This window comes from Anser brachyrhynchus (genome assembly GCF_964034855.1).
Source record: "Anser brachyrhynchus genome assembly, chromosome: 11".
NCBI classification, from domain to species: Eukaryota; Metazoa; Chordata; class Aves; order Anseriformes; family Anatidae; genus Anser; species Anser brachyrhynchus.
The window spans coordinates 12,200,063-12,214,892 of record NC_137706.1 but is presented as its reverse complement, the minus strand read 5'-3'; the positions used below and the strand labels follow the sequence as shown (position 1 = coordinate 12,214,892).

Here is a 14,830-nt window from a genome sequence, read left to right as displayed (position 1 = left end):
AATATTTTGATTGTATATCCTCTGATATTTAACCTCTATTTTTCAAATGGACACCAAAGAGCACACACAACCTCAAAATATCCCTGACCTTCTGAAACATAGAAGGCATCTTGTAAAGGATTAATAATAATAATAGAGAGTGAGGGATTTTCCTGCTGGCTTACAAATGCAAAATAAATCACTCTTCCTCCAGCATTGTCTGCATTATTTTCTCCTCCTTGATAATTTCTCACCACAGTAACACGAGAGGGGTGCCAATCCATAGCGGCTGCATAATGCAAGGCCGGGGGATGCTGGCTGTCGCTTTCGGGTGCTGCTCAAGGAACTTGGCGTAGGGCACGTCTGCAGCAAGCTGGCTTCATCCTCCTCAGCTGGAGCAGTTGTGGTGCACGCACGTGGCTCTGCGAGCCGTAAGGAACAGGCGGGTGTCTCCTGCCTGGGCGGGAGATGCTGGCATCGGGGTGAGGTGGGGAGCCAGTCTGCCTCCCCCCTCCTACAAAACTGGCCTCTCCGCTCCAAGTTTTATACTTCCAGTTTGATCGAAGTCTCTCACTGAAATGCTACAAGGGGAGCGCTGTGCTATGGAGGAAGCTCTGCTAACAGCATTGATGCTGTTGGGGCTGAGGTGAGCCCCAAAGATGTAATTTTTAACCTATCCAGAGAAATGTGAAAGCTTCTGGGGGTCTGTTTATGTGCTGACACAGCCTTATTTGTCAACAAAGCTAGGAGGGTTTGGGTCTATCCTGGCAAAGGGGGTAAACAGAGTACTGTTATTTCCATTTTTTCCCAGTTTTATTAGCTTTGAATTTATCCCTGTGTACACAGGAGGCTGTGTAAACATTTCTAGGGGTGCAAATTTATGGAACCTCTTTCAGTGCCTGCTCAAGAAGGATCTGTGAAATAACCAGAGTAGCAGGACCAGTTTCACACATGCCCGAACTTGTTTTTTATTTTCAGAACAATCTTACCTATAGTGGAGTAGTTCAGGGTCTTTTCAGTTTCTATCCTCTGTGTGTGTTTATTCACGGACTGTCTTAAAAGGTGAATAATCATCTGGAGATAGCCCAAAAGTTAAGTGTGAACTTTTCCACTGCCCAAGCTAAGCCTTTTCGTTTATGTATTGACTTCACAAAGGCATCATGGTATTGTGAGAGCTCCCAGATGTTACAGCGACTTTCACACTGAGAGCTTTTGTCCTGAAGACTTATTCTTTTGGACTTACTCAGCTGTGAACCAAAAATGAGTTTAATTAACATCTGTACTTTTGACAGAAAATTCCTCTTTAGCTAGCTATTTTTTTTCTTATTTTTTTTTGTCTAAGTAACTGGAACTATTATGTTTCCTACAAATGTAAGAAGCACTTTTGTTAATTACATTGTCTGTTGAAATAATAATGCCTGTAAATGAAGGGAGCTAAAAAGATGTCTTTCTTTTGCATGAATTTAATACACTTCTGCAGGTGCAAAGATATCAAATCTAGCATAAAGTGGGCACTAGAGAGTTATGTCTGTAGTCATTTGAATAAGTTGCACGACCTTGCCCTTGGTTAGCACTGCTGCAACTTTGTCATCGCAGTCATGGTGAGAGAGAGAGAGAGAGAGAGGTCTGCCTACAGACCAGGGATTTCAGCAACTGCAGGATTGAAAAGAAGGACTTTGGGTAAATTTATATATTTTTAAATATTTTTTTCTCATTCTTTCCTTTTTGGGGGGGCAGTGTAATTTCTGTGCTAATAGTCTTGTTTTTCCAAGAATTGCTCTGTCTGCACTGTAAGTGACCACAGTCCACCCTGCGGCTCGGCACTGCCAGAGGTGCAGGGCTTGGGTCCCATAGCACTGAAAAATGCATTTGTAGGGGTGCCTGCATTTTCTTACAGGCAGAAAACAGCAGAGCCAAAGCTGAGTGCAGCTGTCCCCTGCTAGCCCTGCCTGTCGCTCTGGGCCAGTTCTCCCATCCACTGTGCACAACAGATACTCTGATTTTCTCTCTGCCCTGACACTGCCTGGCCTGTTTTGCTCAGGGTTGCTGCTCCGTCCTTCCAAGTAATTTGTGCGATGGAAGTTGCTGTGTTTGAAGGTGTGTTTGCATTTCAGGACCAACAGGAGCTGACCAGGTGCAGGAAAGTGTCCCACCAAGGAGCAGACCCAGTTTGCAGGGCAGTCATCCTGCCACCCCCAGCCTCTGAATTGTGCGGGAGCCATTGTTAAAGCCACCGGCAGCGTCCCTCTGGTCTGCGAAGACTGCTGGTTTTTACAATAGTCGCTTTTGTTGAGTGGTGAATATTCAACTATTGATTTAGATTTTTCCACTCATGTAGTCAAAAACTTCCCAGGGTGAGAGATCTGCTACCAAACCACCCTCTGATGTTAGCAATAGCAAAGCTGCGGAGAGGAAATGAGGCGATTTAATTTTATTTCCAGGCTCGCTACTGGCTCTGTTATCCCGGGATGCCATCTCGCTCTTTATGGCTGCTTCCTCAGGTGTAAAATGGAGCCATTACCACCTGCTTGCTCCGTGCTACCAATTTTGCAGTCTTGCACGTTGGAGCAGGCTCTCTGCTCCTGATGGCTATGTGTGCTGGCAGCCAGCATCCGGACTTGTGTGTTGCATCTGATGAGATTTGACTGACCCGAATTAATTAGCACATGCCAATTTGGGAAGGTAGTGAGCTTCCTCGTTTCGTAATGCTGGTTTGCTGATATCGCATCTGTAAAACATCCATGCTTAGCTTTTGCCTCTGCCCAGTTTTTTGCTGCATTACCTGACGGTGACAATGCATGCCTGAAAATCCCAGCTGCTTTTGCACGGAGAGCATGGCAGCACCGGTTAGTTTTTGGACAGCTGAGTCTTGCAGAGGTGTGTAAACAGCTTTATTTAAAATAAAGCAAAAATACCCCCCCCTCCACCTGCTATTACTATATTTAAGTGAAGGAAGAGGTGCCCTGCCCCATGTACCTTGCTCAGAAAGCTCGCAGGAGCTCACAGTGGGGACACCAGAGGGTCCCTGTCCCCTGCTGGCAGGGCGCTTCTGGTCACTGACCCCGTGGTGATGGACACTGAGTGTGTGGTATCTTGGGGCGTTGGGCTGCTCGTGACATGTAAGGAGGATGCACTCATGCTGACTTGAGCACGTGGGGCAAGGTTAGCGGTTCGAGCAAGGACAAAGTGAGCATCAGCACTAAGAAACTAATTCGTGTGGTTTTCCACTGCCTGGAAAGACTGCTTGGAGGACAGCCGGGCCCCTCTGTGTTTTGAACAAAGACAAATTCTGTGTGCCGATTACGTGTGACGATGTGACTGTAACTCCATGTACTTTTAGGGGCACTTGGAGGCTTCTGAGGCCATGGGGGAGCGAGTGGAGAGCTTTCTGCTCTCAGAGTGCAGGATGGATTGGTTCGGGTTTGTTTGGGACTGAAGGCACCGTGTTCATCAGGCTGCATTTAACAAATATATTTTTTGTATGATGATCAGTTGCAGTGATGGGGGGCATGTTGCAATGTAGGATTTTATCTTTGTACCTACTTTTCTTCTTTCTTGAAAGACCCTCATTATCTATTGCTCGTTGTAGCAAATCACTGCAGATCTGTCAGGCGGTGTAAAGCTCGGCGCGTGCACAAAGGTGGCCCGTAGCGGGAAGCACCACGTTCCAAAAACTCTACTCTGCCGCAAGGTCTGGAGGCACGTACATCCTCCACCCCATGTAAGCTATATGAAGATGTATTTAAAGGAGCTCGTCACACACTCGTAAAATTTGGCATGGTTATATGTTAACAGAAAGTGGCACTGTACCTCACTCAGCTGTGGATGAAGTTAGTTAGCTTTAGAGCCTTAGTTTTTGCTTTTATAATTCCTGTGAAAAGGTTAGTGACATATTCCTTAATTAATGGAGAATGATTGCTCATTATGTGAGGTTTGTCTCACATAACACAAGGATGGAAATTAAAAGTCAACTAAAATAGATAAAACCACGGCTTGAAAATTATTATCATATTTATAAAACATGCCAGCCACGTGTAATAATAAAGCTTATCAAAGTGCGTTCTCCGTCTTAATCTGCGTTATTAAACAAAGACCCATTAACTATAATTTAGGTCTCCATTTGCTAGATTTCAAGCTGCTTTGCTCGAAACACTGGATATTACTGTCAAATAGATTTCTGAACAGATTTTTTCTAAAGAGAAATTTATTTAATCGATCATTAACAGATTTGAGATTTTAAACATTCATAAATTCTCTGTTTTTTGATTTACACCTCGCATTTTGGGTGCCTGGCAGAGCCAGTGCTTCTCACCTGCACTTTCACATCACGACCAGGTTACAGGGGCTCACACACCAGCTGACATTGCCAACATGTCAAGCTAGCATTGCAGCCATTTTTAGCATAAAACTCGATAAATCTTGGCTAAAGTGAAAAGGAAAGAAACTGTGGAAAACAAAGTCATTCCTTAGTCAGGGAAGTGCTTTCCTGAATGTCAAAGTTTGCAAGTAATGTGGTGAGGCATTGATGGAATAAAGCATCAGTCTGGAGGTCTCCAAGGCCATGGTTTAGTTTAGGAAACAAACAAAAAAAAGGCTAACAGCATTTCATTGGAAAATTGAAGTTTTACAGTTGCCTGTGTGTTCTCCACTGGCTTCTGGCATCGCTGACAGCGCAGTGCAAGGGGAAGCCTTTGTCGTTGTTGAATAATCATAAGGATTAGAAATATAGTCGGCTTTTGTCTTTAGCTTTTAATGACAGCAACAAATGACTGGATAGATGGCTATCTCAAGTCCTGAATGTTATTATCCATTAATTTACCCACTCAGATGCATGTATAAAGCCCTCACTGCCAGCAGTAGCTGCTACAAGACTCCTGAAGGAATGGAGATAGATAGTTGTTCCCTTTGTTCTGCATTTGTTATCTCCAGATTTACTTTATATGGTTGCTGCTGCTGCTTCAGAGAGGCCAGGCGTAATTTTAGCAGTATTTTCTGGTATTGTTAAGGTGAATTAACAGAAATGTGTATATAAAGTTGTTTGTGAGTTGGGCTTTCAAGAAGGAGAAGTCTGAAACTTTTGAAAGTTTAGGCTGTGATATATAGGTCATATTGCCATTAGCAAAAACAATTAATATTACAATCCACTACAAATACAGAGCTAAGTAGAAGGCTAAATAAATTCAGAATTATTCTTCACTCAGAGAATGTACGTATTTTTTAGACCAAAACAGTAAGTAGCTTGGGGGAAACCTCCCTTGCTTAACCCTGTGTAATGTGTGATGGAGGTATCTAAAACATATTACGGAGCCCTGGCCCTGCTTTTCTTCCAGCTACGGACTGCAGTGACAGTAGCATGGGAAACAAGAGGCAGATTCCCTGCATTACTGGTAAGGAGGAGCTGAAGTAAATGATGCTCCTTCACAGCTGTGACATGACAGTCCCCTTGTAATTTAAATAGAAGTATTTTACGGTTTGGCACAGCTGTCTATCTAGAAGCATGCATGGCAGCCCCTGAAAAATGTAAAACCTTGCATATGTCTTGCAAGGAAAAAAAAATGTTTCGTTTTCTCCCTTCTGAGGCATTATGGGGCTTTGCAAGATCACACCAGCCTTCCTGAGCTAGCTCTGCAGTTAGATTGTTTCATCTGTGTGATGTTTATGAATTGCTTCCCTCAATTTTATTTAAAGTGTAATGATCAAGATTGTGCATGGTGTTTTGTACAGTTCCCACATACAGAACTTCAGCTTGTTATATTCTAAAAAACGTAGAGGTGGATTTAAAAGGAGCTGAAGATTGTAGAAATTAATAAAAATATAGTTCCAAAATGATGGGACTGAGAATAACAGAAGAGAATTATTTACATGGATATGAAAGACTGACTTGTGCGAGAGAGATCATCTGGCCTTTCACATACCTATCTTCATTTGCTTTGTGCAAAATTCAGCATGGCAGCCTTCTCAGTTTGCATGAGGTAAATATTTGTGGGAGCTAATAATGGAGTCTATTGCAGTACGGTTGTTTTTGAATATTGTCAGAATTCTACTAATGATAAAATATTTTGTATGTGATAAGAAAATATCAAGTGGTACACTTTATATATACCATTATATACTGTAGCTTTTAAGAACAAAAAGCATAAAAATATATACCATATATATTTATATGAACACGACGTCTTTATTTGCAGTTCACTTTTTCTAAACTTGGATTAAAGGTAATAACTTGAGGTGAATTTAGTTTTACGGCCTTTGAGTAAGTCTTAATTCCGATCTGGATGGCTTGGTGTGTATCACCAAGTTCTTGTTCTTTCAGTCCTGCATCCTCTCCGCTCCTACATGTGGTTTGCATTGCCACGTGTTCAGGGTGGAAACACTGCTCACAAAATGTTTTTGAGGAGCAGCGCTGGTTAGGGCTGGGGTGCCGGGGGCCTTACCTCAGCCCTGGCACGGCCCCTTGCACTGGCAGGGCCTTGGGCCTGTTTCTTCCCCCCCTCGCTCCCCAGGCAGATTAACTGCATTTGCATCTGATGAGCTTTTCAGGCACATCCACAAAATGGTGCAGTTCTCAGGACAGAGTTAGTACTTCAGGAATGGCACCCTGCCTTTGTTTTGGTAGCATCGGTGGTGCCTCCGCGGAGGGGTCCTGTCTCTAAGCAGGACCACAGCTCGCAGCGAGGAGCAGCAGGAGGAAAGCCGGCCGTGTGGGGTTTGTGGTTCTTAGGAAAATGTGTGGATGGGGAAGGAAAGCTCACATGTGAGTGTCCTTTCCTAGAAATAAGTGTTTGGAGGAAAAGGTGGGTTACGCAGCGTAACAAGAGGAGGAAAAATTGGCCTTGCGCTGCCTGGTCAGGTCTGGGCTTCCGGGACATTTCATCTTCCACAGACTCATGCATCCATTTCTCCTGTCCCTCCCTATTCCAGAGAACAGCCCATCTTCACCACCAGAGCCCATGTCTTCCAAATTGACCCCAGCACGAAGAAGAACTGGGTCCCCGCAAGCAAGCAGGCTGTAACTGTTTCCTACTTCTATGACAGCACGAGAAACAGCTATCGGATTATCAGTGTGGATGGAGCCAAGGTAGGAGGCTGATGGTACCCCGATGTGTTTACTGTGTGGAGAGGATCGTGGACGTCAGCCCTGGCTGGCGATAGACAGCTAGATAGATGGGCTGCATTGAACACATAAGTTCATAAATACTCGCTTTTTTTTTTTTATATATAAACCATTGTGGACAGTTGTAGTGACAACTGAAAAAACACAGAGCAACTTAAAAGTGATTTTTCCAAAATGAATTGACCTAGACAGGATTTTATCACCGACTAGTTTGACTTCAGTCCTAATGAGCCAAGAGCTTTAACTGCCAAAATGTTGTCTGTAGCACAGTATCTAAACACACCACCTGTGCTAGGTAGATAACACTGTGGCCTTTTTGGTGAAAAAATGTTCTTTTTAAGGGGAACAAGGAGACAGATATGTGTAGACAAGAGCTTTTGATTTAAATGCCAACTGCGTATTCCCTTTTGCATGGTTGAAATGTTTACAGGTTAGCACTTAATATTCTACTGCTTTTGCACTGAGGTTCATCAGCCTTGGGTGACAAATTAGGCATGTAGACATTCCCTGCCGTCCATGCTTTTTCTCTTATTTTGTTTTGCATTCCCAAACAGTGTGCTGAGGTATTTCCTGCAAGAATCCTGGTCACTTGGGTGGAGTGGGTTGCTCAGACAACCATTTTACTACCTTTAGCACCTCCTCCCTCTGATTCGTCCCTCCAAACTAACTTGTAAGGTGACCACTTTCACGTAGTAGATTGCAAAAGCGTAAGGTAAAACATTTCACTCTTGTACAAAAATCATTGGTCATTTCTGTCATTTCAGCCAAAGCACAAAATACAGAAAAATGAGATAAGTTTATAGCCTGCTCATCTGTGTTCCTGTTCAAATGAGGGTGTTTAAAATGTCACTATCCTGGGAGAGAGCTACCTCAGAAATCATCCCTCAATAAACTGCTTATATCTGTCATGCCTACTTCACATGCTTGTTTTTCCAAATATCCCCTGTGCTGCATTTGGTTATATATTGGCTTATAAATCAGCCAAACCGCCTGTTGAAATTGATGGTGATGTTCCATAGAGATAGGTACAGCACGAATACATTGCCATCGTTATGCTGTCAGTGCCAGCGTGCTCAGCTCCAGAAAGTCCCTGGTTTGCTGGGGAGCGCCCAGCCCTGCGCAAGCTGCTGGGGTTGTGGGTGTGCATTAAGAGCAATTAATGAAAAGCAAGCAATTATTGCTGTATGTGTTGGAGTGGGGGGGCTCAGGGCAGTGCATGCCCTCAGCCGGAGGGTCCTGCCCAGTGCTGCAGGGCATCCAAGCTCCACTCCTTCATCAGCCCAAAAGAAGGAACCAGTCCCCCCGGTCGCATGTACCCCAAAAGGCGGAGAGCCTTTCCCCATTAAAATTCTCTCCTGTGGCTTCCCAAGCGAGAATCAGTCACTCGCCACATGAATTATTCGTCTTGTATCGAACCTTTGCTGATTAAGGAGCAGGTTGAGAAGAAATGGTGCCTCCACGCTTGCCTCTGGAGAGTCCTATTGCCTGACGTGTCTGTTTAAGAGCACTGATTTGGAAAAAGGACGGTGTTTGTACCCAGCTAATGATAGAAGTTGCTTTTTTCCCCTCAAACAACTATTGCTTAGCATTGTGACCTACTTTTCTAGTCCAAAATGAAGCCTGGTAGGACTGTGAGGAAGAATATAGGCAGTGCTGGTTGGCTTTGTCCTGCTTTCCATTCATCTCACTTATTAGAATAGAGTCTTCGTGTGTTGGCAAGTATCAGGCAGATTAGCATCGCTGCAGGCAAAATTATCCCTCTTTTAATGACAAAAAGCCGAAGCTCAAGTGAAAGGAGGGACTTGGGCCTGGAGGGAAGGTGGAGATGAAGGACACATATCTCTTACAACTCTCCATCCTTGTCTTGGCTGCAAAGTGGCTGTTCTAACAAGTGTGGGACAAACACACGTGATGCACACTGGATTGAAGAGAAATCTCATTTAAATCCAACTCAGATGCAGCTGTTGGATTCTTTTTTAACCTTACATTGACTTAGATAGCAACAATAAAAATAAATTAAAATTATTAAGAATATTGGGTGCTTCACTTAAACATTGTTCTTGCTCAGTCACATAAGCTTCAGGCATTCAGCGTGTTGCCCTGGGCACTGCGTTGAATTGCAGGTGTGCAGAATAAGATGGGGCTGCCAAAACCCTCACTGTCCTACAGAGCACGGGGCAGGCTGCATGGCGTGCACCAAAGGCATGCTCAGCACCCTCCTGAGGCTCCGCCAACCTGGTGGGCTGTGCTTTGTGCATGGTGACAAAAAAGCCCTGCTGAAATGCCTGGGGAGTCGAGCAAGGAAAAGTGGCTACCCAGAATTCATAATAGCTTTTACCACTTTAATTCCTCTCTGGTTCCAAGGCTAGGAGAGAATGGGTTTTATAATTCCTACATCTTTTACAGAAAAACAGGTGCTGTGGACAGTAGATTACAATTTATAGCAAAAGATTTCACAGATAGGATAAATGCATGCACTGGATGATGTTAATCAAGATACCATTACCAAACAAGGGAATACATTACTGTATCTTTTAATTACATTATAATTGACTTGTATGCTGTCGAGAAAGTAATTTCATCATGATGTTTTAAGAAGTTTCCAGCCAGAGGCTGTATAAAGTGCAGCATAATGAGTGCTGGAGGAAATGATACACTAAAATGCAAGGGCACACACTGATCTGGAGTTAATGAGACAGCCAAGAGACTTTACCATATGAAAGTCCCCAGCATTGTGGGCAAAAGTCAAACCTGTTGAAAAATGACAAACTGTGGCAATGATACAGGGAGAACATGAACTCAGAAGTGCCTGGATGCTCTGCAGTGTGTGGGGGAAGCCACGTGCAAGGCTCCTCATTAAAAGTGACCTACATTATGCAGCTTTTTAGAGGTGAAAAGGAAGTTTGAAAGCATGGAAATTGCACAGGCCGATATCCTCTGTCATCCTCTGAAATAATGCATGGCAGTGTCCTGACCGGTGAATCTGTTTGTTTTTATTTGTTATGAATTGGAAGTATGCATTATCCAAGCCAAATAGATGAGGGAGAGGATATGAAACTTGTTTCCATACAGAGTTTGAGAAAGAAATGTAATCCTGTTGCACCTCAGAAACAAGCTTCTGCCCTCATTTTCAAATGTTCTGAAGTTATATGCCTATAAAACCTGGGATTGCAATAGCATTGTTTTTATATTTTGAAAATAAGTTCTTAATAAGGAACACACAGCTATCTTTAAAACTTAATATCCAGCAATAAACTTGAGAGTGGGACATTTTGAGACAGCTGCAACAAAGAAAACTGAGGCAGGAAGAGTCATCTCAGGTGCCTGTCTGAAGTTGTTGCTATGGGATATTTAGTCAGATGGCCAGAAAAGAATCAAAATTGGGGTCAAAAGACTAATAGATTGCAAAAGTAGTTTTGGTAAATACATGACACAGAAAGAAGGGGTTTGTGTTTCAGAGAAAAAAAAGGTCGACTGACACTCATTCCCAGTTGCTGGATGATTTAAAAGAATTTATTACCTAATGATTACCTAATGATTACCTTGAATATTAAAGATCAGCCACTAAGTTGGACATAATAGTGCTAAAGTATTGAAGAGAGAATAAGAAAAATTGCTGTGCTGGGAAAGCAAAATCAGTGGATCTATTTCTGAAGTAAATTGCAGTCAGTAAGAATACAAATACGGGCCAAATTTTGCCAATCGATATTCATATACTGTTACCCAAATTGAATACAGTACACGACACAGTACGGTGAAGCTGTTTGGTTGTTAAGTGGAACGTATGCCCTTACATTAGGATCTGTCAGGGCACATCCTGACAAGAACGGCCAGTGCGTTTTGGAGAGCAGAGCGAAGCGTACGGTGTCAGAGCCCCAGCAGCTTTTGGTAGCTGTTATTTGGGCCAGTAAGAACGGATGATGTGTAAATCTGCTAATCTTTGGTGTATTTCTGGCTGTCTCAGTTCCTGTACCAGGCCTAATTGGTACCCAATGTAATAGCTGCTCCACCCCACCTCATGACCATGCTTTTTCTGTACATGCGAATGGAGGCTGGCATCCTCTGTACATTTATAGGAAATTCTGAATTCTACCAGTTCTGTACGCAGAGATTCAAAACAAATAATTTCCTTTGCCCATGGAAATGAAATTATTTTAAGTCGGAGTTGTTAAAAATATTCCAGGGTACTTTGCCAAAAGGTGACTCTTCGATTTAAGGAGCTTTCCTTCACAGGGAAAAAAAAATGCGGGGTATAGTAACATGGATGAAATTCCTTCATTTGGCTAGTTTTTGTGTGTGTGGGTTTTTTTCTTGCATTGACGTAAGTTCAGCCATTAAACCAGTATCAACTGTTTCTCAGGAAAAAACTAACAAGTAATTTAGATATTACAAAGTTGGCACTGAATTAAAAGCAGGCTTCTGGCAACGTGTGCCGTGCAACAGCGCTGCACTGCTACGGTAGCCTTTAACTGTACCTCTAAGACCTCAGGGATGTGATTCGCAAGGAAGAGTGGTAGGAACAACCCCGACAGGGGTTGAATCACATTCAGAGTGGTGAGTTTCTGGTCCCGTGCTGGGTGAGCTGGCAGGAGCCAAGCAGCAGGCAGGGGCATCCAGGGCTGCGGCAGGGCGAGCGCGGGACCTCCCAGCGCTTCTGCAGCCTTCACAGCGCTTGGCTCCATTGTAAGCAGATAATGAGTTGTGTAATTTGGTACTGAAATGATCAGAGGGTGTTTTACTGCCTTGGGTAGCCAGAGAGGTAAAAGAATGTTAAAAGTGACCTCAGAAGGTGAAGTGTTCCCTCCACCTCTTTCAAAGCTCATAAAGAAATCCTAAATTAAATGTTACGATTTTGAAAGGTGTGTGTGAGCAAATATGTGTTTTGTCAAAGGGACGGAGATTCTTTTATTTCCCGTTTTGCCTGCCCTAGTTTTACACACTGTCACTGCCTGTCACCCGTGTCGTGTGCTGCCGGGGTCAAGCTGGCTGCCCGGTGCCTGCCAAAACGCTGAGAGGCCCTGCTCCTCACCCTGCTGGCGGTAGTACTGGTGGGGCTGTCACTTCCAGAGAGACCCTGCTGGTAAAATCTGGTTAAATTAGCAGAAAATACTTCTTATTCCATCTTCACAAGGCTTTTTTTCACTGCTGAGTAGTTGAGCTGGATATTTCTTTTTTTTTTTTTGCAAAAAAATGTATTTTTTTTTCTGCTGTGCTCTTCTTGCCCTTCATGTCATTTCTTCCAGGCTTCTTTTGTGGTTTTCCCAGAAGAATTGCTCACCATAAAATGGGGGGCATGAGCTCCATCCTACTTATACTTCTGACACTGAAAACCAACATGAAAAGGCCCTTTCATCAAGAGGGCAGCATGTGACACTTGCTACTCTTTGAGGAGCCCCAAAGGCGCATCCCAGCTCAAGAGGGACACTGCTGGGGTAAGGCAGAGGAGAGGTGAACGGGCTTTGAGCTCTGGAGCTCTGAGTGATGCAGTGTTCCTGATCCAGAAAGCTTCACGTGCCAAGAGATTTCCAGTACTGAACTAGCTCAGTACTCTAATACAGAAAAATGAGTGTATTTGGTTGCTTTCATCTTCTCTTTATCCCTATCATAGTATGTTAAGTATATCTTGAACTATTGCAACTAATTTCAACATGATCATTAGCGCTGGAGATGATCCTGGAGCCATAACAGGGTAATTCCAACAAATGGAACTAATCAACCCCCACATAAAAAAGAAGAACATCTTTTGAAATATGAAAACACAGTATAAAACAATTGTAATGCATAATTCTGTCTTCCAGTGTGCACAGTTTGTATGTTATGATAAACATCTTGCTGCTTTTCTGCTAGTGAGATGACTAGTAAGTGAAAACATCAGTTGTGGCTTTATGATCTTTATAAATACGTAAATATAATATAGACAAGTACTTTGTAGTTGAGACAGCAACTATAATCATACCTGTACATACATATTAAACTTCTGCAAATCCGTATTAGAGCCTTTAAAATGATTTGATGCCATTTAATCCACTGCCATCCGATCAGCTTGCTTGGTAGGGCAGCTGCAGTAGGGCTTTTCCCACTTCAGATTTCCAAGCAGGAGCTGGAGGTGGGTGCTCGTCTCCCAGACACCTCCTAGCACCAACTGCACCACACAAAGTACTTTGGAAGAGATGCCTGAACAGTCTCTAGCTGCTTCTCACCATCCCTTTTGGGCTTGTTGTTGCTGTAAATAATGAGGCTGGATGGGGTTGCTGTCTGAGAGGCAGATGCTGGTTTTGTAGCGAAGTTTTCGTCAGTTTTGTGTGATGAGCAGATTAAGAGCAGGAGATCATCTGTCCTGCCCTGCGTCATAGCGCACCAGTCTAACCCTAGCTGTGGTCTCTTTCACTCAGCAAAACAATTCACAGTAAAGAATTTGTATTTTTGCTGTGCTGGTTTTAACATCTATTTCCCAATTTCATTTGAAGATGTAGAGTTGTAGTGAGCTTAACTTCCAGATTTGTAGCATCACAGTGAAGGGCTTCAGGAGGGACTCTCAGTTTAAGGGAAACTTGCCACCAAACACGAGACACAACTCGTTCAGCCTACAGCATATCTGAGAGAAATGTGAATTTTGGGGTGACACCAGGAAAATGCCTCTGATAATCTGTCAGGCAGTGAGTCACTAAGCTGGCAGATGCAGCATGCGAATAGAAAACAAAATGCACATTTAAAAATGAAGATAAATAGCTATGTGCAGCCAGCACACCGAGGTGTGCAGTGGGTCCTTCTGTTGCATAAACCAAGACTTCATATTCTTAAACACTTCTTTGAAATAAGAGTGAATGAAATTAAGGTAAAATGACAACCCCCAGCGATCTTTAAATATTTGTGTTATCTATGTTTGTAGTGTGCCCCGCTTTACTAAGCTACTTATGTTTTTGTTTCTCTCTAGACATTAAAATACCTTGAGAATATTTTCTTTGAAGTTTGGTGGTGAGGAAATACAGCATAAGGGAGAAGCGGAGCTGTCAGCCAAGCATGGGACTACCCACTTGCATCATCCTTTATTTGCTTAAGGTGATATCAAATATTCAGAAATTCAGGCTGAGGGGACGTGCAGGGTTTCATAACTGGTAAGACAGTACTTTGCCTCCAGTTGTGTCTGCAGAAAAATTTTCAGCGGTTGCCAAGACTGGTTTGGATAGGTAGAGCTTGTAACGTTGGGTGCGCTTGTTCAGGCAGGTCCTTGAGTGAGGGGGGGGGGGAAAAAAAAAAAAAGAAAAAAGAAAGTGCTGTTAAGGCTTAACTGCAGCAGTTATTTCCGAATTGCTAATACCAGTGGAGATGAGCTGGGAACGGAGGGAAGCATTAAAAATGTTTGTGCAAACAAGACCTGGGGCTGTGAGTGAAAGAGAGCTTGTCAGAAGCTGGGAAATGGAGCAAAGTAAATACTAGGAAATGTGGTGGGTCCCCTGAGACCGCATCAGCCACAAGTCCTGAGCGCCTGCTGAAGGTGTGTTGTGGTTGGAGCTGTACAACTCGTATCGCTTCGATGTTTCTCTGTTAATCTCTTTCCAAGTTATTACATTTGAAATGTGAAAAATCCTCTGCTCATTGTCTGGATTATTTCTGGAAGGAAATCCTTCAGAAGCCAGTTAGTAAGCTGAGGAGAACAGATAACACAGTGCTGGCAACAGCTGTACCTTTAACAGAAGAATGGAAGCACATCTGCCGCTGCTTGATCCTATCTGGCTG

The 14,830-nt window shown here is 43.3% G+C and overlaps 1 protein-coding gene across 1 annotated transcript in view; it reads left to right on the top strand.

Annotated features, from left to right (window-relative positions):
* The window catches only part of HOMER2 (homer scaffold protein 2), a 54,856-nt gene that overhangs the window by 14,247 nt on the left and 25,779 nt on the right, over positions 1 to 14,830 (top strand). The window contains exon 2 of the mRNA XM_080607726.1: positions 6,901 to 7,057. Coding sequence (XP_080463852.1) covers positions 6,901 to 7,057 — 157 coding nt within the window. The remainder of the gene's footprint in view (positions 1 to 6,900; positions 7,058 to 14,830) is intronic.